The sequence below is a fragment of the Rattus norvegicus genome, chromosome 8 (assembly GCF_021556685.1).
Source record: "Rattus norvegicus strain SHRSP/BbbUtx chromosome 8, alternate assembly SHRSP_T2T, whole genome shotgun sequence".
In the NCBI taxonomy this organism is placed as follows: Eukaryota; Metazoa; Chordata; class Mammalia; order Rodentia; family Muridae; genus Rattus; species Rattus norvegicus.
Window position 1 is genome coordinate 67,948,179 of NC_141541.1, and position 27,912 is coordinate 67,976,090.

Here is a 27,912-nt window from a genome sequence, read left to right on the forward strand (position 1 = left end):
TGGTACCTCACAATCATCTGTAACCTCAGTTTTAAGGGATCTAACACCCTCTTCTAACTTCTCTGGGCACCAGGCATACATGTGGTACATGTAAATACATGCTGGCAAAACATTCATACACCTAAAATAAATTTAGAAAGTAAAAATAAACCAAGAAAACCACAAGGCATTTCATATGAGAATCTCAAGATTGATTAGTAATTAGTTTTTATTACAATTATTAGAGGGAAGAGGACTCAAAAGATGTGGGGGGTTTTCTCCAGATTTAGTTTGAAATCAGTTTTAGACCCAGTTTATAACCTATACTTTCAGTTTATATAGTAATGACATAGGCAACTATAATAAGATTTATCATAATCAACTTAAGAGAAATGCTAATTGAAATTGAATGCAAAACCCAAAATAATTAGTAGGTCTACTGAATAATTTAAAAAAAATTCTACCAGCTAGTTTCTACAAATTATATGTATATAAATGCTATAATAAAGTTAATGCTCTGAATGTTAACTTAAAAATTAAAACTTATTATTGTTTGTGTGTGTATATGTCCACATGTATATATATGTATGTGTATGTAAGTACAGGCACGTGCTGTAGCACACAGGTGGAGGTCAGAAGAAAGCCTGTGGATTTATGAATTCAATTCTCCTCCTCTACCTTCATGTGTATTGTGGGGATCGATCTCAGATCACTAAGAGTGTCGCAAGTGCCTCTTACTGAGCCATCTTCCTGGCTTGTTTTGTTGTTGTTTGCTTTGCTTCTTTCTAAAGGGTGACTGTGTAAGAGGTTTTAGGACTGAGTCCTTTGATGAATGCTTAAAGTATTCAATATAATTTAAGTTTTTGAAATAATATTCGTTCCTGTGTGTGTGTTTCTTTGTTTGTAAGGATATGCATACTGGGATGAGTGTATAGAAGTCAGAGGACAACCTGGTGATTCTTTTGATTTGTATCACATGCATATGTATGCATGCATGCTTGTTTTTATGCGCACTGTATGTATGCTGGGGTTTGAGGAGGCCAGAAGAGGGAAGTCTGGTCCTGGAACTTGAGTTACTACAGGCTGTTCCCAACTACCCAGCTTGGGTGCTGGGAATCAAACCTCAGTTCTCTTTGTAAGAGCAGCAAGTATACTTAATCACTAAGCTATCATTCTATCCCCATCAAGAAAAAATTTTGTATTAGAGCAATGTATTTATTCTAAACTTCCTTTATAAAGTCCTTACATTTTTCTTAATGTACGGGGAATTAAGACTACACATCATTGGGGTCAGAGAGCTGGTACATCGAAAAGAACACTGGCTGTTTTCTTAGAGGACCCAGGTGCAATTCTCGGTATTCTTTTTTTTTTTTTTTTTTTTTATTAACTTGAGTGTTTCTTATTTACATTTCGAGTGTTATTCCCTTTCCTGGTTTCTGGGCAAACATCCTCCTAATCCCTCCCTCTCCCCTTCTTTATGGGGGTTCCCCTCCCCATCCTCCCCCCATTGCCACCCTCCCCCCAACACTCATGTTCACTGGAGGTTCAGTCTTGGCAGGACCAAGGGCTTCCCCTTCCACTGGTGCTCTTACTAGGATATTCATTGCTACCTATGAGGTCAGAGTCCAGGGTCAGTCCATGTATAGTCCTTAGGTAGTGGCTTAGTCCCTGGAAGCTCTGGTTGGTTGGCATTGTTGTTCATAAGGGGTCTCGAGCTCCTTCAAGCTCTTCGAGTTCTTTCTCTGATTCCTTCAACGGGGGTGCTATTCTCAGTTCAGTGGTTTGCTGCTGGCATTCGCCTCTGTATTTGCTGTATTCTGGCTGTGTCTCTCAGGAGCAATCTACATCTGGCTCCTGTCAGCCTGCACTTCTTTATGAAATTCGTAGGCAAATGGTTGGAACTGGAAAATATCATCCTGAGTGAGGTAACCCAATCACAGAAAAACACACATGGTATGCACTCATTGATAAGTGGCTATTAGCCCAAATGCTTGAGTTACCCTAGATGCCTAGAACAAATGAAACTCAAGACGGATGATCAAAATGTGAATGCTTCACTCCTTCTTTAAAAGGGGTACAAGAATACCCTTGGCAGGGAATAGAGAGGCAAAGATTAAAACAGACACAGAAGGAACACCCATTCAGAGCCTGCCCCACATGTGGGCCATACATACACAGCCATCCAATTTGACAAGATGGATGAAGCAATTCTCGGTATTCTTAAGGTAGCTCAGAGCTGTCTGTACTTTAGCTTGTGGGGATTCAACATCCACTTTCTGTTCTCTTCTGACCTCCATGGGCACTAGGCATATATATGGTACACAGACAAATGTGATATTCAGACATAACAGCTATCTATATAAAATAAAACAAATTAAGAGAAATAATGTGTCTTTGGTGAAGATCCCTTAGTTATCCTATTTTAGAAAGCCAACATTAGCAGACTGTTAAAGACAGTAGATAGACCCGTGGCTACAGAGTTTAATGATGTTTTTGGTGCCTGCTATGAGCTTAGTATGTACTTAAGTACAAGAGTGACACTCTTTAGAACCTCTTCTCACAGATGCCTAGTTTCTTAGTCAGGGCTTCTATTCCTGCACAAACATCATGACTAAGAAGCAAGTTGGGGAGGAAAGAGTTTTTTCAGCTTACACTTCCACATTGCTGTTCATCACCAAAGGAAGTCAGGACAGGAACTTAAGCAGGTCAGGAAGCAGGAGCTAATGCAGAGGCCATGGAGAGATGTTACTGGCTTGCTTCTCCTGGCTTGCTCAGCTTGCTCTCTTATAGAAGCCAAGACTACCAGCCCAGGGATGGCACTACCCACAATGGGCTGGGTCCTCCCCACTTGATCACTAACTGAGAAAATGCTTTACAGCTGGGTCTCATGCAGGCATTTCCTGAAGGGAGGCTTCTTTCTCTTTGATAACTTCAGCTTGTGTCAAGTTGACACACAAAACCAGCCAGTATACCTAGCAAAGGTGAAACAGAGTAACTAACTTGGCTTAATGGAGAGTCTACCCCTTCTTAGATTTGTTCACAGCTCCTCCATACCATGATATGAGGTGATAGGTAGTCTATTATTATTATTTTGAACCATTTCTAGCTACCCAGTCGACTTGCAGACTGTTGATAAAAGTATTGCTACCAACCCTCCTTTTACTAGGCACCTGGGCACCATTTCTCCAACATGCTTTCACCTCACTGTTTTCATCTAGAGCAACTAGGTTTGTGGACACTAGGGCACTCATTCTATCTCCACAGATAATGACAGGCACAGTTCTCTATGTGACCATCTTAATGTCAACAGGACCCATGAGACTCTAGTTCCACATATGTGACAAACACTCTCCAACTCTCACTTAGCGAGGTTGAAGGAAACACCCATTCAGTATCATATTCATGACTGTGGTATGGTTAAAGGTATAGCAGGAACTTCTCAGTAGAAAGAGATTTTGGATTTGCCTCCTGGTGTCCTTAAGACTTTGTAGGAATGAGGCCAAAGTTTCAGCCTGGACTCATGCTGTGTATACTTGGGTGTTAATAATATTATAATACAACAGGTAGGGATTGATTATTAAATCAAAATGACATAATCTTACATTGGTAGAGATATTCATATTTTAATGCTAAATTAAAGTTATGTTTTCTTATATTGGTTCAAAATTTTGTATATTAATTCAGGTTTAAGGTTTTCATTGGCATAATAAACCTTTGTATATTGACACAAAATTTAAGATTAATTTTGTTACAACATGGTATGCATATGTTTCAACTCATTTAAAAATGCAAGGCCTACTGTCCCACATGTGGCCCATACATATACAGCCACCAAACTAGATAAGATAGATGAAGCAAAGAAGTGCAGGCCGACTGGAACCGGATGTAGATCTCTCCTGAGAGACACAGCCAGAATACAGCAAATACATAGGCGGATGCCAGCAGCAAACCACTGAACTGAGAACGGGACCCTCGCTGAAGGAATCTTAGAAAGGACTGAAGAGCTTGAAGGGGCTCGAGACCCCATATGAACAACAATGCCAACCAACCAGAGCTTCCAGGGACTAAGCCACTACCCAAAGACTATACATGGACTGATCCTGGACTCTAACCTCATAGGTAGCAATGAATATTCTAGTAAGATCACCAGTGGAAGGGGAAGCCCTTGGTCCTGTCAAGACTGAACCCCCAGTGAACGTGATTGTTGGGGGAGGGTGGTAATGGGGGGAGGATGGGGAGGGGAACACTCATAAGGAAGGGGAGGAGGAGGGATTAGGTGGATGTTTTCCCAGAAACTGGGAAAGGGAATAACAATCGAAATGTAAATAAGAAATACCCAAGTTAATAAAGGTGAAAAAAAAATGGAAAAATAGAGAAAAAAAATTCAAGGCCTAGTACCTTTCCTTTTAGTAATAGCTATCAAAAACTGTTTTAAATAATTACGTAATCCAAGTTAATAATCAGATAGTCAAACTCATGGTCATATTAGGTACTAATTTAGTTAATTACAGTAAAATGTTTTAAAGGTTATTCAAATAGTAAAGAGCTAAAAATAAACATTTAACAAATCAGATATGCTGGATGTAGATAGATGATCTTCAAAAGTGACAGAGATCCACAAAGTATGACATTTAATATAAGTTCATCATTAAAAGATCTTTTGACTATGAAACATGTCTGCTCCTGAAAATACCACCATTCCCCATTCCACTTCAAAAAAAGATGATGAGCATCAATAACCTTCCATATTGAGTTGCTTCAATTGTGACAAGCCATGGGGCAAAAAATGCCCTAAGTATCTGCAGACAAAATGCTGTCCAAAAAAGGACAGACAAAAGATAGTTGATTGCTAAGCTCTGTCAAGATAGGGTAAGTTAATCCTTCATAATTCCTGCTTCCCTTAAGGTCTGTCAGATGTTCTGGGCCAAAAGGCTAAAGATAGATGCTCCAGTGTTATAAGAAATATTGGGGTCTGTCCAAGTGGTAAGCTATCTCTTTCATTTCTGTGGGGTGGTTTTCTGGTTGTTTGTTTAGTCTGCAGAGCCAAAAGCATTTATTTTTTTAATTTAATTTTTTCAATTATCTTTTTGTTTTTAAACAATCTAGTCTTTATCCCCCTCCCAGACTGCCCTTAGTTCTTCCTCCCATTCCTCCTCTTCTGTCTCCAAGAGGATGTCCCCACCCCCTACATTCCAACAGGCCTCTCTTCTCCCAAGGCCTCAAGTGTCTCGAGGGTTAGGTGCATCTTCTCTCACTGAGGCCAGACCAGGCAGTCCTCTGCTGTAGATGTGTTGAGGGCCTCGTACCTTATGTACACTGCCTGGTCAGTGGCTCAGCGTTTGAGAGATCTTGGGAGTCCAGGTTAGTTGAGACTGCTCGTCTTCCTATGAGGTCTCCCTCTTCTACAACTACTTCCAGCCTTTCCCTAATTCAACCACAGGAGTCCTGGCTTCTGTCTTTTGGTTGGGTGTAAGTATCTGCATCTGCCTGGGTCAGCTGCTTGTTGAGATTTTTTAAGAGCTACGTTCCTATGCTCCCTGCATACTCAAATAATATTTATTTCTTCTCAATTCTTGGATAGGGTTAAAGACTAGAGAGTTATAAAAAGATGTTCTAGGTCAAAAAAGATGTTTTTAAAATGGTAATACAGGTTAAAATAATAAATGAGATAGATACAAAACTCTGAACTCATTAAGATGGCATAGATGGTAAAATACCTTATCTAAGGTGCCAAATACAAACAGACTGAATATTTAAATGTAGCTCATATCTAATAATATCCATAATTGTCTCTACTGTATGTTCTTATTATTATAAGAAAAAGAGCCTTTTTAATTAGACAAAAATTGTTGAGGATTGGTCTTTTGCTATTCTAAATATTGGTTGCTCCCAGAGACCACACACGGACCCAGGTGATGCTATGTGACTCCCCACCACCACCACCCCCTATGTTCTCCTATTGGTAAATAAAGATGGCAGCAGCTAATAGCTGGGCAGAAGAGACCAGTGGGGTTTAGGTTCCTGGGCTTGGAGTTGCAGAAAAACCATGAGGGAAAAAGAGAAAAAGTTGGTGTGCGAAGAAGCCTCCATTGGGGTAAGAATCTTAAAATAATGACCATGTGGGTTAGTGAATTGGAGCTAAGAGCAGCCCAGACAAAACATGGCAAATTATATAATAAAAATTATCGGCTGGGAAAGAATCACTATAGCACAGAGGATAAATATCCACCCAGCTCTGTGTTGATTAAGGCTCATTATAAGTATAAAGGTTACATGTGTCTTTTACCCAAAGGAAGGGTAAAACGCTGAATTAGATTAAATATTTTTACAGCCGTGTGGACTCAGACAGCTTGTCATGGTCTACATCTCTTGAGCTGCCTCGTCTACCCTGCTCTTCTCAGGGCAAGAATCTTGTTGCAGCTTGAAGGTCAGGTTCAGTCTTCAGCTTTCCCAGTAACTGCAATCCTTGTGCTTGCTTGGGTGTGCCAAGGGTGCAACGCAGCAACCGAGGGCACACGAATGTCAGGAATTACCACCGATTGGGCTCAGATGTGAACATAGATACCTGCCATGTCCTCTATATTTCTGTAGGGTTTATTCTCTTGGGTACTATTTCATTTCTTTCAGTTACTCCAAAACTATTAGATACTACCTTGTGAGGCTTGCTTGAAGGAATGGCTACTTCCAAAAACAAACAAACAACAATAAAAAAAACCTTCTCAGTTCTCCAAGGGACTTTATGTATGGAGTCTAGCCAACAATTTTCACTACACAACAGGTTACCTCTTCTCCAGACCTCCTGTGCGTTTGTTCATTTGTTCATTCATTCCTCTGTGTGTGCGTGCGTGTGTGTGTGTGTGTGTGTGTGTGTGTGTGTGTCTGTGTCTGTGTCTGTGTGTGTGTGTGTGTGTGTAGCAGCAGTAAGTTCTTCAGAGTGAAAAGTGGGAGACAGAAGGCAGTAGGATATTTTCATTAACAGTTAAGCTCTTTATTTAGGCCTGCATATTAGTCATATTCTTATCATAATTCTTATTATAGCACAAATGTTAAAAATTGAAGGAAAAACAGTGAAATTACTTTTTAAAGTAGGTGAATATAAATGAGTATTCTACTAAGTTTGACAAAAATGTGCAATTTTATAGTTTAATGTTTATATAGACTTAAAATATACATAGACAAAAACATGCATAAAGTTGCGACATCTTTGTATTAACTGGTAAGTTATAGAAAATTTTATTTGTGTTAAAGATTGATAAGTTAAAGATACATGGTATAATTTCTAGAATATCCACAAGATAGTAAGTGAGTATAAAATATTTGCCAAACTAAGGTAGATTCTGAGTAAAGCAAAAATAACCAAAGCAATCCTAACCATAACACAAGGAAGTGTAGAAGCACTGCCCAGGCTGGAGCAAATGGCACTTACCTGTAGTCCAGGGTTCTCAGAAGACCTGGGCAACAAAATGAGAAGGAATGCTGAGAGAAGAGGATAGCTGAGCGAAAGGAGAAATAGTAAGGTACCAGTGAGTACAGTAGGCATATATGAGTTGATTGCTTTAGCAGCTAACAATCATTAGACTGATGAGCAGCAAACAGTTTATCAGAGGCAGTCTGATATTACACTCAATGCTAAAAGTACAAAGGTATATAAGGTTTATCAAACATTAGCAGAAATCATTTGTATCTTTATTAAGTATAAAAGGAAATATCTCATAATGCTACGATCAGTTCTTTTTAAAATAAATGTACAGCCCCAAATTTATAGGTACCAAATGAAATAGCTTCAAAATGCATGAAGCAAGAATTAATAAATGTATAATGAGGAATATATCTTGCAGCCATAAGTGGGGTATTTTAACTTGTTATCTTGAATAACAACATTATATGGGTATCCATTGCTCTCTGCCTTGCATATCAATATGGACAATTACCCAGGACGTAACTGGTTATTGAGACCTGCTAAATAATATGTAGCATACTGAACTCTAGCTGAAGAATACATATTTACAAAAGTAATGCTTATATTATTTTGCACCATAAAGCAAAGGTCAGCTTTCTAAACATTAACACTTATTTTAGTATTATAATAAAATTACAAGCCAGGTGGTGGCGACATACTCCTTTAATCCAAGCATTTGGGAGGCAGAGGCTAGTGTATTTTTTGAGTTTGAGGCCAAGGCAAGTTCAAAGACAGCCAAGGCTAAACAGAGAAAAACCCTGTGTTCAAAAACAAAAACAAAAATAAACAAAAAAGAAATTTCCCTTTAACTCTGGGGATATATTATCTATCCATGTGTTAGCGTGTGTGAGATTCCCAAAGTTCAGCACCCATTGCTGCCAAACATTTCCCCCCAGAAAACCAAAACCAAGTAGATATGCTTTTTAATAGTTTAAAAGATGAATAAATTGGAAACTAGCCATAGTTAACCAGCATGCTGTGGGGTATAGCTGATGTTCAGGTTAATTTTATACCTATTTGAACATTCTTATGTTAACAATCTGTGATTGCTCATAGAACCTTGGAAATGGTCAGCAAAATAAGTCTTGGAAATAATTCCATTCTTAATTATCTCAGATGATAGAAAAATACCATAGAATAAACCTAACCAAGGAAGTGAAAGACTTTTCCTGTGAGGTCTTGAGAGTTCTAGACAGAGGAAGCACTCACAAATGGAATGATTTTTCATGGTCATGAATTAGAAGTATTACTGTTGTAAAGATGGCCATGCTATCAGAAGTGGGATATAAATTCAGTGCAGTCACCATCATTCACTATGGAAATAAATGATCCTAAATTTCACACAGAAGTGCAAAAGGCCCCAAGTAGCCATAATGGTCCTGACCATAAAAAATGATGCAGGAGATACCACTGTACCTGATTTCAAGTTAAAGAGTCATAATAGCAAAAGACATGGTCCTTGTACAGAAACAGACATGTCAATCAGTGTAACAGGTTAGATAATTCAGATAAAACAACACGTAGCTGTAGCCTACTTAAAACTGTGTCATTTGCTATTATTTTCTGCAAGATAAATAAGTTGCTATTTTATTTTTTCCAGGAGGAATATAGAACTGAAGGTATCAGTTGGCACAACATTGATTATATTGATAATACTTGTTGTATAAATCTTATTAGCAAAAAACCAACAGGACTGCTCCACCTTTTGGATGAAGAAAGCAAGTGAGTCTAAGTGCTTTTCCCTTTCATATCTGAAACCATTGTGCCTTCTGAGTGCTTCACCTTCACTTCTGACAGCCTCACTGTCTAACTGTGACCAGGATGGAGCTGGCACTGCTGTAGCCCTCGAGGATGAGGGTAGCCTCATCCTCACAGCAGTCCTTATTCTTAGGCTCCTCAGTGTTAGCTATACAAGTATGTACCACCAACCAGCTTATATCTAAGAAAGGTTACTCGTTCTAATAATGTTTCAAATGAAGACATGGGTTTTTCTGTATGTGTCTGGAAAAAATAATACATTTTTGTGTAATAGATTGTGCTTTACTCTTGAACAATTTTTTTCTAGATTTCTCTTACAAAATTTGATGTTAAATCTTTTGACATGCATTTTTCTTTTATTGTATATTAGATTTACACTTTAAAGTTATCCCCTTTACCAGTTTCCCCTCCGGAAATCACCTATCCCATCCCCCCACTTCCCCTGCTTCTCCCACCCACCAACCCACCCACTCCCTCCTGCTTCCTGGCCTTGGCATTCCCCTACACTAGGGCATCAAACCTTCACAGGACCCAGGTCCTCTCCTCCCATTGATGCTGGACAGCACCATTCTCTACTACATATCCAACTGGAGTCATGGGTCTGTCCATGTGTACTCTTTGGATGGTGGTTTAGTCTCTGGGAGCTCTGGAGGGTCTGGTTGGTTGATATTGTTGTTGTTCTTATGGGGTTGCAATCCTCTTCAATTACTTCAATCCTTTCTCTAACTCCTCCAATGGGGACCCTGTTCTCAAATCAGTGACTGGCTGCAAGTGTCCACCTCTATATTTGTCATGCTCTGGCAGAGCCTCTCAGGAGACAGCTATATCAGGCTCCTGTCAGCATGCACTTCTTGGCATCAGCAATATTGTCTGGGTTTGGTGGCTGTATGTATATGGGCTGGATCGCCAGGTGGGGCAGTGTCTGAATGGCCTTTCCTTCAGTCTCTATTCCAAACTTTGTCTCCGTATTTCTTCCTATGAATGTTTTTGTTCCCCTTTCTAAGAAGAACTGACGCATCCTCACTTTGGTCATCCTTCTTGAGCTTCATGTGATCTGTGGATTGTATCTTGGGTAATTCTAAGCTTTGGGCTAATATTCACTTATCAGTGAGTGCATACCATGTGTGTTTTTCTGAGATTGGGTTACCTCACTCAGGATATTTTCCAGTTCCATCCATTTGCCTATGAATTTGATAAAGTCATTGTTTTTGATAGCTGAGTAGTATTCCATTGTGTAGATGTACCACATTTTCTGTATCCATTCCTCTGTTGAATGGAATCTGGGTTCTTTTCAGCTTCTGGCTATTATAAATAAGGCTGCTGTGGACAAAGTGGAGCATGTGTCTTTGTTGTATGTTGGAGCATCTTTTGGATATATGCCCAAGAGAGGTATAGCTGGGTCCTCAGGTAATGTAATGTCCAATTTTCTAAGGAACCTCCAAACTGATTTCCAGAGTGGTTGTACCAGTCTGCAATCCCACCAACAGTGGAAGAGTGGTCCTCTTTCTGCACATCCTAGCCAGCATTTGTTGTCACCTTAGTTTCTGATCATAGCCATTCTGACTGATGTGAGGTGGAATTTTAGGGTTGCTTTGATTTGCATTTCCCTGATGACTAAGGATGTTGAACATTTCTTTAGGTGCTTTGTGGCCATTCGATATTCCTCAGTTGAGAATTCTTTGTTAGGTCTGTACTTCATTTTTTTTTAATAGAGTTATTTGATTCTCTGGAGTCTAACTTTTTTTTTTTTATTAACTTGAGTATTTCTTATATACATTTCAAGTGTTATTCCCTTTCCCGGTTTCCGGGCAAACATCCCCCTCCCCCCTCCCCTTCCTTATGGGTGTCCCCCTCCCAACCCTCCCCCCATTGCCGCCCTCCCCCCATAGTCTAGTTCACTGGGGGTTCAGTCTTAGCAGGACCCAGGGCTTCCCCTTCCACTGGTGCTCTTACTAGGATATTCATTGCTACCTATGGGGTCAGAGTCCAGGGTCAGTCCATGTATAGTCTTTAGGTAGTGGCTTAGTCCCTGGAAGCTCTGATTGCTTGGCATTGTTGTACATATGGGGTCTCGAGCCCCTTCAAGCTCTTCCAGTTCTTTCTCTGATTCCTTCAACGGGGGTCCTATTCTCAGTTCAGTGGTTTGCTGCTGGCATTCGCCTCTGTATTTGCTGTATTCTGGCTGTGTCTCTCAGGAGCGATCTACATCCGGCTCCTGTCGGTCTGCACTTCTTTGCTTCATCCATCTTATCTAATTGGATGGCTGTATATGTATGGGCCACATGTGGGGCAGGCTCTGAATGGGTGTTCCTTCAGTCTCTGTTTTAATCTTTGCCTCTCCCTTCCCTGCCAAGGGTATTCTTTTTCCTCATTTAAAGAAGGAGTGAAGCATTCACATTTTGATCATCCGTCTTGAGTTTCGTTTGTTCTAGGGATCTAGGGTAATTCAAGCATTTGGGCTAATAGCCACTTATCAATGAGTGCATACCATGTATGTCTTTCTGTGATTGGGTTAGCTCACTCAGGATGATATTTTCCAGTTCCAACCATTTGCCTACGAATTTCATAAACTCGTTGTTTTTGATAGCGGAGTAATATTCCATTGTGTAGATGTACCACATTTTCTGTATCCATTCCTCTGTTGAAGGGCATCTGGGTTCTTTCCAGCTTCTGGCTATTATAAATAAGGCTGCGAAGAACATAGTGGAGCACGTGTCTCTTTTATATGTTGAAGCATCTTTTGGGTATATGCCCAAGAGAGGTATAGCTGGATCCTCAGGCAGTTCAATGTCCAATTTTCTGAGGAACCTCCAGACTGATTTCCAGAATGGTTGTACCAGTCTGCAATCCCACCAACAATGAAGGAGTGTTCCTCTTTCTCCACATCCTCGCCAGCATCTGCTGTCACCTGAGTTTTTGATCTTAGCCATTCTCACTGGTGTGAGGTGAAATCTCAGGGTTGTTTTGATTTGCATTTCCCTTATGACTAAAGATGTTGAACATTTCTTTAGGTGTTTCTCAGCCATTCGGCATTCCTCGGCTGTGAATTCTTTGTTTAGCTCTGAACCCCATTTTTTAATAGGGTTATTTGTTTCCCTGCGGTCTAACTTCTTGAGTTCTTTGTATATTTTGGATATAAGGCCTCTATCTGTTGTAGGATTGGTAAAGATCTTTTCCCAATCTGTTGGTTGCCGTTTTGTCCTAACCACAGTGTCCTTTGCCTTACAGAAGCTTTGCAGTTTTATGAGATCCCATTTGTCGATTCTTGATCTTAGAGCGTAAGCCATTGGTGTTTTGTTCAGGAAATTTTTTCCAGTGCCCATGTGTTCCAGATGCTTCCCTAGTTTTTCTTCTATTAGTTTGAGTGTGTCTGGTTTGATGTGGAGGTCCTTGATCCACTTGGACTTAAGCTTTGTACAGGGTGATAAGCATGGATCGATCTGCATTCTTCTACATGTTGCCCTCCAGTTGAACCAGCACCATTTGCTGAAAAAGCTATCTTTTTTCCATTGGATGGTTTTGGCTCCTTTGTCAAAAATCAAGTGCCCATAGGTGTGTGGGTTCATTTCTGGGTCTTCAATTCTATTCCATTGGTCTATCTGTCTGTCTCTGTACCAATACCATGCAGTTTTTATCACTATTGCTCTGTAATACTGCTTGAGTTCAGGGGTAGTGATTCCCCCTGAAGTCCTTTTATTGTTGAGGATAGCTTTAGCTATCCTGAGTTTTTTGTTATTCCAGATGAATTTGCAAATTGTTCTGTCTAACTCTTTGAGGAATTGGATTGGTATTTTGATGGGGATTGCATTGAATCTGTAGATCGCTTTTGGTAAAATGGCCATTTTTACTATATTAATCCTGCCAATCCATGAGCATGGGAGATCTTTCCATCTTCTGAGGTCTTCTTCAATTTCCTTCTTCAGTGTCTTGAAGTTCTTATTGTACAGATCTTTTACTTGCTTGGTTAAAGTCACACCGAGGTACTTTATATTATTTGGGTCTATTATGAAGGGTGTCGTTTCCCTAATTTCTTTCTCGGCTTGTTTCTCTTTTGTGTAGAGGAAGGCTACTGATTTATTTGAGTTAATTTTATACCCAGCCACTTTGCTGAAGTTGTTTATCAGCTTTAGTAGTTCTCTGGTGGAACTTTTGGGATCACTTAAATATACTATCATATCATCTGCAAACAGTGATATTTTGACTTCTTCTTTTCCGATCTGTATCCCCTTGACCTCCTTTTGTTGTCTGATTGCTCTGGCTAGAACTTCAAGAACTATATTGAATAAGTAGGGAGAGAGTGGGCAGCCTTGTCTAGTCCCTGATTTTAGTGGGATTGCTTCGAGTTTCTCTCCATTTAGTTTAATGTTAGCAACTGGTTTGCTGTATATGGCTTTTACTATGTTCAGGTATGGGCCTTGAATTCCTATTCTTTCCAGGACTTTTATCATGAAGGGGTGTTGAATTTTGTCAAATGCTTTCTCAGCGTCTAATGAAATGATCATGTGGTTTTGTTCTTTCAGTTTGTTTATATAATGGATCACGTTGATGGTTTTCCGTATATTAAACCATCCCTGCATGCCTGGGATGAAGCCTACTTGGTCATGGTGGATGATTGTTTTGATGTGCTCTTGGATTCGGTTTGCCAGAATTTTGTTGAGTATTTTTGCGTCGATATTCATAAGGGAAATTGGTCTGAAGTTCTCTTTCTTTGTTGTGTCTTTGTGTGGTTTAGGTATAAGAGTAATTGTGGCTTCGTAGAAGGTATTCGGTAGTGCTCCATCTGTTTCAATTTTGTGGAATAGTTTGGATAATATTGGTATGAGGTCTTCTGTGAAGGTCTGATAGAATTCTGCACTAAACCCGTCTGGACCTGGGCTCTTTTTGGTTGGGAGACCTTTACTGACTGCTTCTATTTCCTTAGGAGTTATGGGGTTGTTTAACTGGTTTATCTGTTCCTGATTTAACTTCTGTACCTGGTATCTGTCTAGGAAATTATCCATTTCCTGAAGATTTTCAAGTTTTGTTGAATATAGGCTTTTATAGTAAGATCTGATGATTTTTTGAATTTCCTCTGAATCTGTAGTTATGTCTCCCTTTTCATTTCTGATTTTGTTAATTTGGACACACTCTCTGTGTCCTCTCGTTAGTCTGGCTAAGGGTTTATCTATCTTGTTGATTTTCTCAAAGAACCAACTTTTGGTTCTGTTGATTCTTTCTATGGTCCTTTTTGTTTCTACTTGGTTGATTTCAGCTCTGAGTTTGATTCTTTCCTGCCTTCTACTCCTCCTGGGTGTATTTGCTTCTTTTTGTTCTAGAGCTTTTAGGTGTGCTGTCAAGCTGCTGACATATGCTCTTTCCTGTTTCTTTCTGCAGGCACTCAGTGCTATGAGTTTTCCTCTTAGCACAGCTTTCATTGTGTCCCATAAGTTTGGGTATGTTGTACCTTCATTTTCATTAAATTCTAAAAAGTTTTTAATTTCTTTCCTTATTTCTTCCTTGACCAGGTTATCATTGAGTAGAGCATTGTTCAATTTCCACGTATATGTGGGCATTCTTCCCTTATCGTTATTGAAGACCAGTTTTAGGCCGTGGTGGTCCGATAGCACGCATGGGATTATTTCTATCTTTCTGTACCTGTTGAGGCCCGTTTTTTGACCAATTATAAGGTCGATTTTGGAGAAAGTACCATGAGGAGCTGAGAAGAAGGTATATCCTTTTGCTTTAGGATAGAATGTTCTATAAATATCCGTTAAGTCCATTTGGCTCATGACTTCTCTTAGTCTGTCTACATCTCTGTTCAATTTCTGTTTCCATGATCTGTCCATTGATGAGAGTGGGGTGTTGAAATCTCCCACTATTATTGTGTGAGGTGCAATGTGTGTTTTGAGCTTTAGTAAGATTTCTTTTACGTATGAAGGTGCCCTTGTATTTGGGGCATAGATATTTAGGATTGAGAGTTCATCTTGGTGGATTTTTCCTTTGATGAATATGAAGTGTCCTTCCTTATCTTTTTTGATGACTTTTAGTTGAAAATTGATTTTATTTGATATTAGAATGGCTACTCCAGCTTGCTTCTTCTGACCATTTGCTTGGAAAATTGTTTTCCAGCCTTTCACTCTGAGGTAATGTCTGTCTTTGTCTCTGAGGTGTGTTTCCTGTAGGCAGCAGAATGCAGGGTCCTCGTTGCGTATCCAGTTTGTTAATCTATGTCTTTTTATTGGGGAGTTGAGGCCATTGATGTTGAGAGATATTAAGGAATAGTGATTATTGCTTCCCGTTATATTCATATTTGGATGTGAGGTTATGTTTGTGTGCTTTCATTCTCTTTGTTTTGTTGCCAAGACGATTAGTTTCTTGCTTCTTCTAGGTTATAGCTTGCCTCCTTATGTTGGGCTTTACCATTTATTATCCTTTGTAGGGCTGGATTTGTAGAAAGATATTGTGTAAATTTGGTTTTGTAATGGAATATCTTGGTTTCTCCATCTATGTTAATTGAGAGTTTTGCAGGATACAGTAACCTGGGCTGGCATTTGTGTTCTCTTAGGGTCTGTATGACATCAGTCCAGGATCTTCTGGCCTTCATAGTTTCTGGCAAGAAGTCTGGTGTGATTCTGATAGGTCTGCCTTTATATGTTACTTGACCTTTTTCCCTTACTGCTTTTAATATTCTTTCTTTATTTTGTGCGTTTGGTATTTTGACTATTATGTGACGGGAGGTGTTTCTTTTCTGGTCCAATCTATTTGGAGTTCTGTAGGCTTCTTGTATGCCTATGGGTATCTCTTTTTTTAGATTAGGGAAGTTTTCTTCTATGATTTTGTTGAAGATATTTACTGGTCCTTTGAGCTGGGAGTCTTCACTCTCTTCTATACCTATTATCCTTAGGTTTGATCTTCTCATTGAGTCCTGGATTTCCTGTATGTTTTGGACCAGTAGCTTTTTCCGCTTTACATTATCTTTGACAGTTGAGTCAATGATTTCTATGGAATCTTCTGCTCCTGAGATTCTCTCTTCTATCTCTTGTATTCTGTTGGTGAAGCTTGTATCTACAGCTCCTTGTCTCTTCTTTTGGTTTTCTATATCCAGGGTTGTTTCCATGTGTTCTTTCTTGATTGCTTCTATTTCCATTTTTAATTCCTTCAACTGTTTGATTGTGTTTTCCTGGAATTCTTTCAGGGATTTTTGCGATTCCTCTCTGTAGGCTTCTACTTGTTTATTAATGTTTTCCTGTGTTTCCCTAAGGGAGTTCTTCACATCTTTCTTGAAGTCCTCCAGCATCATGATCAAATATGATTTTGAAACTAGATCTTGCTTTTCTGGTGTGTTTGGATATTCCATGTTTGTTTTGGTGGGAGAATTGGGCTCCGATGATTCCAAGTAGTCTTGGTTTCTGTTGCTTGGGTTCCTGCGCTTGCCTCTCGCCATCAGATTATCTCTAGTGTTACTTTGTTCTGCTATTTCTGACAGTGGCTAGACTGTCCTATAAGCCTGTGTGTCAGGAGTGCTGTAGACCTGTTTTCCTCTCTTTCAGTCAGTTATGGGGACAGAGTGTTCTGCTTTCGGGCGTGTAGTTTTTCCTCTCTACAGGTCTTCAACTGTTCCTGTGGGCCTGTGTCTTGAGTTCACCAGGCAGCTTTCTTGCAGCAGAGAAGTTGGTCTTACCTGTGGTCCCGAGGCTCAAGTTCGCTCGTGGGGTGCTGCCCATGGGCTCTCTGCGGCGGCAGCAACCAGGAATACCTGTGCCGCCCCTTTGGGAGCTTCAGTGCATCAGGGTTCCAGATGGCCTTTGGTGTTTTCCTCTGGCGTCCGAGATGTATGTACAGAGAGCAGTCTCTTCTGGTTTCCCAGGCTTGTCTGCCTCTCTGAAGGTTTAGCTCTCCCTCCCACGGGATTTGGGTGCGGAGAACTGTTTATCAGGTCTGTTTCCTTCAGGTTCCGGCGGTGTCTCAGGCAGGGGTCCTGCCGCTCCTGGGCCCTCCCCCACGGGAGCCCAGAGGACTTATACAGTTTCCTCTTGGGCCAGGGATGTGGGCAGGGGTGAGCAGTGTTGGTGGTCTCTTCCGCTCTGCAGCCTCAGGAGTGCCCACCTGACCAGGCGGTTGGGTCTCTCTCTCACAGGGTCTGGGAGCAGAGAGCTGCTGCGGGCCGGGATCCTCGGGTGTGGGACTTCCGGTAAACACAGAACGTGCCCGGTCCTAGAGGAATTCTGCTTCCGTGTGTCCCAAGCTCACCAGGCAGCTTTCTTGCAGCAGAAAAGTTGGTCTTACCTGTGGTCCCGAGGCTCAAGTTCACTCGTGGGGTGCTGCCCACGGGCTCTCTGCAGCGGCAGCAACCTGGAGTCTAACTTCTTGAATTCTTTGTATATATTAGTTATTAGCCCTCTATGGGATTGTAAGATCTGTAGGATTGGTAAAGATTTTTTCCTAATCTGTTGGTTGCTGTTTTGTCCTATTGACAGTGTCCTTTACCTTACAGAAGCTTTGCAATTTTATGAAGTCCCATTTGTCGATTCTTGATCTTTGAGCATAAGCCATTGGTGTTCTGTTCAGAAAAATTTCCCCAGTGGCCATCCATGTGTTCCAGGTTCTTCCCCACTTTTTCTTCTATTAGTTTGAGTGTATCTGATTTTATGTGGAGGTCCTTGGTCCACTTGGACTTGAGCTTTGTATAGGGCGGTAAGAATGGATCAATTTGCATTCTTCTACATGCTGACCTCCAGTTGAACCAGCACCATTTGTTAAAAATGTTCTCTTTTTCCATTGGATGGTTTTAGCTCCTTTGTCAAAGGTCAAGTGACCATAGGTGTATGAGTTCATTTCTGGGTCTTCAATTCTATTCCATTGATCTACCTGCCTGTCTCTGTACCAATACCATACCGTTTTTATCACTATTTCTCTGTAAAGCAGCTGGCGGTCAGGGACGGTGATTCCCCCAGAAGTTCTTTTATTGTTGAGGATAGTTTTCGCTATCCTGTTTTTTTTTTTGTTTTTTTGTTTTTGTTATTTCAAATGAATTTGCAAATTGCTCTTTCTAACTCTGTGAAAAGTTGAGTAGGAATTTTGATGGGGATTGCATTGAATCTGTAGATCACTTTTGGTAAAATGGCCATTTTTACTATATTAATCCTGTCAATCCATGAGCATAGGAGATCTTTCCATCTTCTGAGATCTTCTTCAATTTCTTTCTTCAGAGACTTGAAGTTCTTGTCATACAGATCTTTCACTTGCTTGGTTAGAGTCACACCAAGGTATCTTATATTATTTGGGACTATTGTGAAGAATGTCAGTTCCCCAATTTCTTTCTTAGCCTGTTTATCCTTTGAGTCGAGGAAGGCTACTGATTTGTTTGAGTTAATTTTATATGCAGCCACTTTCCTGAAGTTGTTTATCCCGTTCAGGAGTTCTCTGGTAGAATTTTTGGGTCACTTAAGTATACTAAATCATCTGCAAATAGTGATATTTTTAACTTCTTCCTTTCCAATTTGTATCCCTTTGACTTCCTTTTGTTTTCTGATTGCTCTGGCTAGGATTTTGAGTACTATATTGAATAGGTAGGGAGAGAGTGGGCAGCAGCCTTGTCTAGTTCCTGATTTTAGTGGGATTGCTTCAAATTTCTTTCCATTTAGTTTGATGTTGGCTACTGGTTTGCTGTATATTGTTTTTACTATGTTTAGATATGATCCTTGAATTCCTGATCTTACCAAAACTTTTAAGATGAATGGGTGTTGAATTTTGTCAAATGCTTTCTCAGCATCTAATGAGATGATTATGGGTTTTTTTTTCTTTGAGTTTGTTTATATAGTGGATTATATTGATGGATTTCCAGATTTCCATATATTGAACTCTCCCTGCATCTGGGAGAGGAAGCCTACTAGGTCATGATGGATGATCGTTTTGATGTGTTCTTGGATTCCGTTACTGAGTATTTTTGCATTGATATTCATAAGGGAAATTGGTCTGAAGTTCTCTTTCTTTTTTGGGTCTTTGGGTGGTTTAGGTAGAAGAGTAAATGTGGCTTCATAGAAGGAATTGGGTATTGTCAAATATTTCTTTCTTTTTTTTTAACTTGAAATGTGATCTTTTTTGCATGAATTGCAAATTTATCAAATCTGTCTGGTCTGATATTTTTTTTTAATGCTGATCTTCACTGTGAGTATGAGAAAAAGTAGGCAACAGTATCTATCAACAATTGAATTTGTGTTTTGTAATGTCCTCCCAGATAAGTTAACCTGTGGTTTTTAAATTCAGCTTTATAGAAAGTTTCTGGTCATGAACAAAATATAGAAGAGTTCTTTTTCTAGAACTCATAAGAAAAATTATGAAACCCAGTTTTCAGCAGATGTCCCCATTTCCATGGGAAATTTTTTTTCAATATTCTGACTTTCTGAATTCCACTAAAATTTCCAAGTAAGCCCTGTTTTCAGCATTCTAGTACAGTAATTGATATAGATAAGAATGTTATTTCTCATTCATGTATGAGAAAATAAGTAACAAAAATGATTATATACTTTAAGGATCTACTGAAGAACCAGAGATTATTTCCTTTTTGAAGTGTAATTGACCCAAAAGAATATATATCATTTTGGTTTTTATTTTCCTTTCAGCTGTACAATATTTCTGCATAGTGTAACTTTTAATACCAAGTGACTTGAGCTAAATTCTCAGGCTAAGTGTAAAGTCTGACTTTACAGTCTATAAAACAGGAACCTCAGTTGTTTAGCTTGTTACAAGAATCTGATACTACTTGGGTGTTGTGGCACATACTTTTAATCCCAGCACTCAGACAGAGGCAGGTGGATCCCTGGGAGTTCATGGCCAGCCTGGTCTACATTCTATGTCCCATGCCAGCTAAGGCTACATAGTAAGCCTCACTGTCATCACTTTTATCCCGACCTCTGCCAAAAACGAAAACAATCGGATTAGGTACTGTAGGTAATACTCTTCAGTAACTGTATAGTATATTAGCATAGCGAACTTTTTTTTTTCTTTTTTTTTTCCGGAGCTGGGGACAGAACCCAGGGCCTGTGCTTGCTAGGCAAGCGCTCTACCACTGAGCTAAATCCCCAACCCCGCAATAGTAAACTTTTTATGCTTTTATAAAAGACTACATCTTTCTTATAATTTGTTACCTCTTTCACTTTAGCTTTCCACAGGCTACAAATCAAACATTACTTGACAAGTTTAAACATCAACATGAAGAGAATTCTTACATTGAATTTCCAGCTGTAATGGAGCCTGCTTTTATCATAAAACATTACGCTGGAAAAGTAAAATATGGAGTAAAGGTCAGTAAATTTTTTTATTGAATATGGCTTTAGAGAAGAGGTATGTATTTTAAAATACAGAACACCTTTTATTCTTTGACAGTTCTATGCATGTAAACATTGTCTCCTGATCATAACTATACCCCCAGATGTATCATTGCTATCTCTAGCATGCTACTCTTTCTTATAGTTTTTAGAGGCTCTGGATCAGTAGCCTTTGGAGACATTTTGTAAGGGTAGAATTAGAATAGAGATATATATTTTTCAGTATATTATCATTTTAGATAAATGTTTCTGCTGGTTTCCAACTGTAGATAAATCTATTAGGCCATTTTAGTGAACCTTTAAAATCTAGAACAGATAGTGTCTATGTGTCACAAACTCATTGTTTAATCCTCACAATTCATTTGTTTTCCTTTAATGATACTCATATTGGTCTTTTAGAAGCTTCTGTTCTGAGCACCATTAGGTAGTTGTAAGCTTTCATTCTTATTAGTTATAATAACATTAACTCTTGCATGTATCTTATGTAACTGATGATATGGTAAACTCTTGGGAAGTTTAAACTTGGCACTTATGATACTTAGTTTCCTTGTAATGCAGTAATGAAATGATTTGAAAAATTAAAAACTCATTGAATTTTTTGTTTTGTTTTTTGTTTTTTAGATAAAACAAAACATGTTTGTTTCATGTAGCTTAGAGAGTCTCAAATTTTCTGTGTAGCAGAGCGTGTTCTTGAACTCCTAATTCTCTTGCCTCTAATCCTAAGTGCCTAGGATTACAGAGTTGTGTCACCATGTCTAGCTGTGGTAGACATCCTAGTTCATTATTTAACCATTTACTGATTCATTTGTAAAGAATTATTTATTAAATTCCATATGTAGTTCCCTGTTCAGTATTTGTGATTATATAGTGATAAGGTAGACAGATTTTTAAGTATATATCATATGCATAATCATTTATTTGTAGTTATGTACTATAAATTTTTCTGTGAATTAAAGTAATGAAGTAATTACCTTTTATTTTGTAGATTTATAAGGACTTTTATTTTTAAGAGAGGAACTAAAGTAAATGTTACACTGGTGAGTTGAGATAGTGAATTCTAGGCTATAAAGTAAGAAAGGAGTTAAGTATGTTTAAATAGTATATAAAAGGTCAGTGGGATGAGATTAAGGATGAGTGAGATATTTTAGTGAATCCAAGAACAGACAGATTCAATCTTGAAGGATTTCTAGGCTACATTGAAGAAGCCTAAGTGTTTTATTTTTAATGAATTGAGGAACTCCTGTACAATCCATACTGTTAGTGAAGACAACAGTCCTGTGTCAGCCTGCTAAGTGCTTCAGTCATACCACATGCTTACTATCAACCTCACTACTGGAGTGGGGGTGTTGAAATTATTATAGGAACTGTGAAACTATTAAAGCAGATTTGCATTTTTAAGGACACCAGAGAGACAAGGCTGCATTCTTAGAATTTATTAATTCTCCTTTAGCTCCCTCCCCTTTTAATTTGAGGTGAAATATTAAATTGAACACAAGAGTAACAGTAGAAACGGGGAAGATCTTATATAAGGTATAGTGTGGAGATCTCCATATACTTTATAGATGTTATAAATGAATATTTTATGGTGGGAAGTAATTGAATCTATTTGAAGTACTGTATCTGAGATGGAATACACAGGTGAGAAGCAGATTTTAGATATTATTTATAACATAAAACAAAGCAGAAATCTTTTTTTTATTAATCATTCCATTCTTTTACATCTCCAATGATATCCTACTTCCCGGTTACCCATAAACCCCTCATCCCACAATCTCCCTCTCTTCCCTCCCCTTTGCCTCTATGAGGGTGCTTCCCCAACCACCCAAAGTCTCCCTCCCACCCCTCCAGTATCTTCCTAAATCAGACTTCCACAGGACCAAGGGCCTCCCCTCTCATTGATGTCAGATAACACCATCCTCTGCTACATATATAGCTGGAGCCATGGATCCCTCCCTGTACACTCACTGGTCTTGAGCCTGTTGTTAGATGATGTAGTTACTTTTCTAGTGTGGTAGTAAAACACCATGATCAAGGCAATTTATAGAAGAAAAAGTTTATTTGGCCTTACCATTCCAGAAAGGTAAGAGTCTATCATGGTAGGGAAGCAGCAGGCATGGCAGCTGAAGGAGAAGCCGAGGTGCTCACATCATGAACTGCAAGCACAAAGCAAAGAGTTGGAACAAGAAATGATGTGAGTCTTTAAACTCACAACCTGACTACACTGGCATGCTTAAGCAAGACCACACCTCTTGAACCATCACCGAGTGGGAACCAAGTATACAAATTCCCAAGACTTACAGAGACATTGATCATATAGTATACACTCCTGTTTCTGTGATGTTTATGTATGTTACCAAGTAGATTTAAAGTAAAAGATGATTGAAGGGTGAAATTATATACTCACTAAAGAAATAGACATATGCTAGAGATATTACTGGAGGTAAACAGGGATATTTCACAACGAGGAAAGTATCCAGTTGATAAAATGTTGATCAAAAGCAGAAAGAGACCACAAGTAGGTGCAGTGCTGAGACTGTCGCTGGGATAGAGTGCTCGTCTGGTCTGTGTGCTGCTCTAAATGTAATTCCTCGTACTGCAGAAGCTATAACCAAATGGAAGGAGCTGTGCACAAATCTATTGTGCTACAGGGCACACAGACATGCCATAGGGTGACTTAGGCAGTTACTGTGTATTTAAACATTAAGCAAAACTCTTCCAATTAGTTGATGAATTAATCCAGAAAAATCACAACTAAAACTACTTGTCATTCTAATATATATTTTTAACTGAAGAGTTAAGACTGCAGTATTTTAAAGTTTGTGGAATCCATTTAAATCATTTAAGACAAGAAATTAGGATGAAAGAAATATCAGATTCCATCTCAAGAAAGCTTGTAAAAGTGCACATTGATCCCAATTGAATGAGAAGAACATGCTAAAAAATAAATAAATCAGGACAATAAAAAGAACCATAAAAAAAAATAGTGGTACGTTCTTTTAATGTCAGTACTTCTTAAGAAGGATCTGTGTAAATTTAAGGTCAACCTAATCTACATAACGAGTTCCAGGACCAGCCAGGGCTACATAGTGGTACCTGGTATTAAAGCTAAAGAAATCCTGCCAGAATCGAAACAAATTCAACAAAGTCTAATGTTAGTTCCATTTTAATACATAACAATATAAACAAATACATTAGAAAGTAGCTGATAGAGCAATAGTGATAAAAACTGCATGGTATTGGTACAGAGACAGACAGATAGACCAATGGAACAGAATTGAAGACCCAGAAATGAACCCACACACCTATGGGCACTTGATTTTTGACAAAGGAGCCAAAACCATCCAATGGAAAAAAGATAGCATTTTCAGCAAATGGTGCTGGTTCAACTGGAGGTCAACATGTAGAAGAATGCAGATCGATCCATCCTTATCACCCTGTACAAAGCTTAAGTCCAAGTGGATCAAGGACCTCCACATCAAACCAGACACACTCAAACTAATAGAAGAAAAACTAGGGCAGCATCTGGAACACATGGGCACTGGAAAAATTTCCTGAATAAAACACCAATGGCTTATGCTCTAAGATCAAGAATCGACAAATGGGATCTCATAAAACTGCAAAGCTTCTGTAAGGCAAAGGACACTGTGGTTAGGACAAAACGGCAACCAACAGATTGGGAAAAGATCTTTACCAATCCTACAACAGATAGAGGCCTTATATCCAAAATATACAAAGAACTCAAGAAGTTAGACCGCAGGGAAACAAATAACCCTATTAAAAAATGGGGTTCAGAGCTAAACAAAGAATTCACAGCCGAGGAATGCCGAATGGCTGAGAAACACCTAAAGAAATGTTCAACATCTTTAGTCATAAGGGAAATGCAAATCAAAACAACCCTGAGATTTCACCTCACACCAGTGAGAATGGCTAAGATCAAAAACTCAGGTGACAGCAGATGCTGGCGAGGATGTGGAGAAAGAGGAACACTCCTCCATTGTTGGTGGGATTGCAGACTGGTACAACCATTCTGGAAATCAGTCTGGAGGTTCCTCAGAAAATTGGACATTGAACTGCCTGAGGATCCAGCTATACCTCTCTTGGGTATATACCCAAAAGATGCCCCAACATATAAAAAAGACACGTGCTCCACTATGTTCATCGCAGCCTTATTTATAATAGCCAGAAGCTGGAAAGAACCCAGATGCCCTTCAACAGAGGAATGGATACAGAAAATGTGGTACATCTACACAATGGAATATTACTCAGCTATCAAAAACAATGACTTTATGAAATTCGTAGGCAAATGGTTGGAACTGGAAAATATCATCCTGAGTGAGGTAACCCAATCACAGAAAAACACACATGGTATGCACTCATTGATAAGTGGCTATTAGCCCAAATGCTTGGATTACCCTAGATGCCTAGAACAAATGAAACTCAAGACGGATGATCAAAATGTGAATGCTTCACTCCTTCTTTAAAAGGGGAACAAGAATACCCTTGGCAGGGAATAGAGCGGCAAAGATTAAAACAGACACAGAAGGAACACCCATTCAGAGCCTGCCCCACATGTGGCCCATACATATACAGCCATCCAATTAGACAAGATGGATGAAGCAAAGAAGTGCAGACCGACAGGAGCCGGATGTAGATCTCTCCTGAGAGACACAGCCAGAATACAGCAAACACAGAGTCGTATGCCAGCAGCAAACCACTGAACTGAGAATAGGACCCCCGTTGAAGGAATCAGAGAAAGAACTGGAAGAACTTGAAGGGGCTCGAGACCCCTTATGAACAACAATGCCAAGCAACCAGAGCTTCCAGGGACTAAGCCACTACCTAAAGACTATACATGGACTGACCCTGGACTCTGACCTCATAGGTAGCAATGACTATCCTAGTAAGAGCACCAGTGGAAGGGGAAGCCCTGGGTCCTGCTAAGACTGAACCCCCAGTAAACTAGATTGTTGGGGGGAGGGCGGCAATGCGGGGAGGATGGGGGGTGGAACACCGATAAGAAAGGGGAGGGGGGAGGGGGATGTTTGCCCGGAAACTGGGAAAGGGAATAACACTCGAAATGTATATAAGAAATACTCAAGTTAATTAAAAAAAAAAAAAAGAAAGTAGCTGATAATAGAATACTATAAATTATAGGTAACAAAGATAGATAACAAAGGTACTTCATTTTTGTGTACCACTTTTTTTTTTGTACAGGGTCAGATATTTTAATATACTAACTGGCTAGTATTCAGTTCTTCTACATTTCCAATTCTTTTATCATTGAATGAGACGAAAGAAAACCAAGCTCTACTTTTCAGACCCTCAGTATGTTATTTACCTATTTTCCGACCACATGCAGCTTCAGCCAGTATCTACAGTCCCTGGCTTTTCTGCTTTTTGTCTAACCTGCCCACTGATCACCCTGGAGAACAAGTGAGGCTCTCTTTTGTCTGGTTTTTTCAAGGCTAGATCTTTTAAGTTTTCTATCATACCATTTTATCGAATACCCCTTGAAATTAACTGTCTAATAATCCATAATAAAATTAGAGTATTCACTATTTCTTACATAATTCAGTAGTTTCAGAATTAACTGGCACTTTTTAGAAGGCACCTCACCCAGGTAGCTACTCAGAATAGAATTCAGTTCTACAATCTCTATTCACCCACCATTCAAACATACCTACTATCTTCTTGATTTTAGTAGTCTTTTTCAGAAATAACATTGGTACTTTTTTCATAGGATTTTCGGGAAAAAAATACAGATCATATGCGTCCAGACATTGTGGCTCTTCTGAGAAGTAGCAGGAATGCTTTTGTTTCTGGGATGACTGGCATTGATCCCGTAGCTGTTTTCCGATGGGCAGTTCTCCGAGCATTTTTTAGAGCTGTGGTTGCTTTCAGGGAAGCTGGGAAAAGACATATTCAGAGAAAAAGTGGTAAGCCAATCTTGCTAGTATTCTTCCATGATAATACTTTTTATTTTGTTCTGTTTCCTTGCCATATCCTGTAATCATGTTTTATAGCTGATAAATCACACCTTTAAGTGATTAGGTGTATGTTTCTGTAAGTGTGTAGGTATATGTTGCTATATTTTCATAATAGATATTGATAAGTATAATGAGTGTCTTAGTTAGGGTTGCTATTGTGTGATGAAACAGCATGACCAAGGCTGGTTATAAAGGGGAACATCTAATTGGGGGCTTGTTTATAGTTTTGGAGGGTTAGTCCATGGTCATTATGGTGTAGGCAAGCATGGTACTTGGGCAATATCCGAGTGCTTATATCTGATCTGAAAGGTGCAGGCAGACAGTGAAACTGGGCCTGGCATGAGGTTTTCAAAGCTCAGAAGCCCAGACTCAGTGACACCTCTTCCAAGAAGGTCACGCCTACTAATTCTTCTCAAACAATTTCACCAACTGTAGACCAAGTATTCAAATATATTGAGTGCACAGGGGCTACTCTCATGAAAATCATCACAGTAGTAGTTATGAACAAAAATGTATGCTGATAATCATATAATGATTCGGAATTTGATTTTAATGTTTTCTCCATTTCGTGTTTTCTGTGTTTTTTTCTACAAATTCAATCATAATTTAATATGAAAAAGCAAAGTAGGAAACAAAATGTTGGGGTCAGGGAGTGTAATTTGATGAGTCTCCTGCCCCAGTCACCTTATCTGTTGACCAATTTTGTAAGTAAAAGCACTTTTTCTTTTCTATTAAAGGATGATCTGTTCATTAAGGTTTTTTTTTTTTTAACCTGATAATTCTTTTTATTGAGTTTTTAGTTTGAAATTTATAAATGATTTTTTTCTTGGGTACTTCCTTTTTCTTTTTCTTTTTTTTTTTTTTTTTTTTTTTTTGGTTCTTTTTTTCGGAGCTGGGGACCGAACCCAGGGCCTTGCGCTTCCTAGGCAAGCGCTCTACCACTGAGCTAAATCCCCAGCCCCTACTTCCTTTTTCTTTAAGCCACGAGACACTCCATGTGCATGAGATCAAGTTCATAGGCACATGTGGCCATTTGGAATGTGTATAGTTAGAATCTTCTGATTTTTATGTAGTTGAGACATGCCTTTCAGTAGGATTATATGAGTGCTTCCTTATTCTTCTGTGGTTCCAAATTAAGTTGTATGTCATAGGAGTAAACAAACCTTCAAAGTCAGCTTTTAAACTTAAGTTCTGATTTTTTACCTGGGAGGTAGAGTGAGTCAGACACTTAACTTCCATGCCAGTTTAGTCTACATAGTGAGTTTGAGGAGAAGCAGGGCTATTTAGAGAGATACTGTCTCAAACACAAAACAAAATAACCCAACAACAGAAGCAGAAAAACATCCTGGGGAATCCTACGTGACTTGATTATTAGTAGTCTTTGCCATTGCCTTAGTCAGTGTTCTATGCTGTAAAGAGACAC

General features: G+C 39.2%; 1 protein-coding gene and 1 long non-coding RNA gene across 34 annotated transcripts in view; one reads left to right on the forward strand and one right to left on the reverse strand.

Annotated features, from left to right (window-relative positions):
- Window positions 1-27,912, forward strand: part of Myo9a (myosin IXA) — a 203,022-nt gene that overhangs the window by 76,683 nt on the left and 98,427 nt on the right. For all 23 annotated transcript variants that reach the window (XR_015626337.1, XR_015626338.1, XR_015626339.1 and 20 more), the window contains 3 exon segments: window positions 9,039-9,160; window positions 20,337-20,478; window positions 26,243-26,438. Coding sequence is in view for 19 of the 23 variants with exons in the window: in XM_087560284.1 (XP_087416410.1) it covers window positions 9,039-9,160; window positions 20,337-20,478; window positions 26,243-26,438 (460 nt within the window). In the remaining 4 variants the exon portion in view is untranslated.
- The window catches only part of LOC102546766 (uncharacterized), a 150,480-nt gene that overhangs the window by 13,913 nt on the left and 108,655 nt on the right, over window positions 1-27,912 (reverse strand). For 5 of the 11 annotated variants that reach the window (XR_015627751.1, XR_015627749.1, XR_015627743.1 and 2 more), the window contains 2 exons: window positions 26,183-26,408; window positions 22,540-22,655 (listed from right to left, as the gene is read on the reverse strand). This is a non-coding gene — a long non-coding RNA (uncharacterized LOC102546766). Of the gene's footprint in view, window positions 1-7,188; window positions 7,473-21,920; window positions 22,656-26,182; window positions 26,409-27,912 lie in introns of those variants that run through there. The other 6 variants (XR_015627742.1, XR_015627747.1, XR_015627744.1 and 3 more) reach the window with 4 other exon arrangements.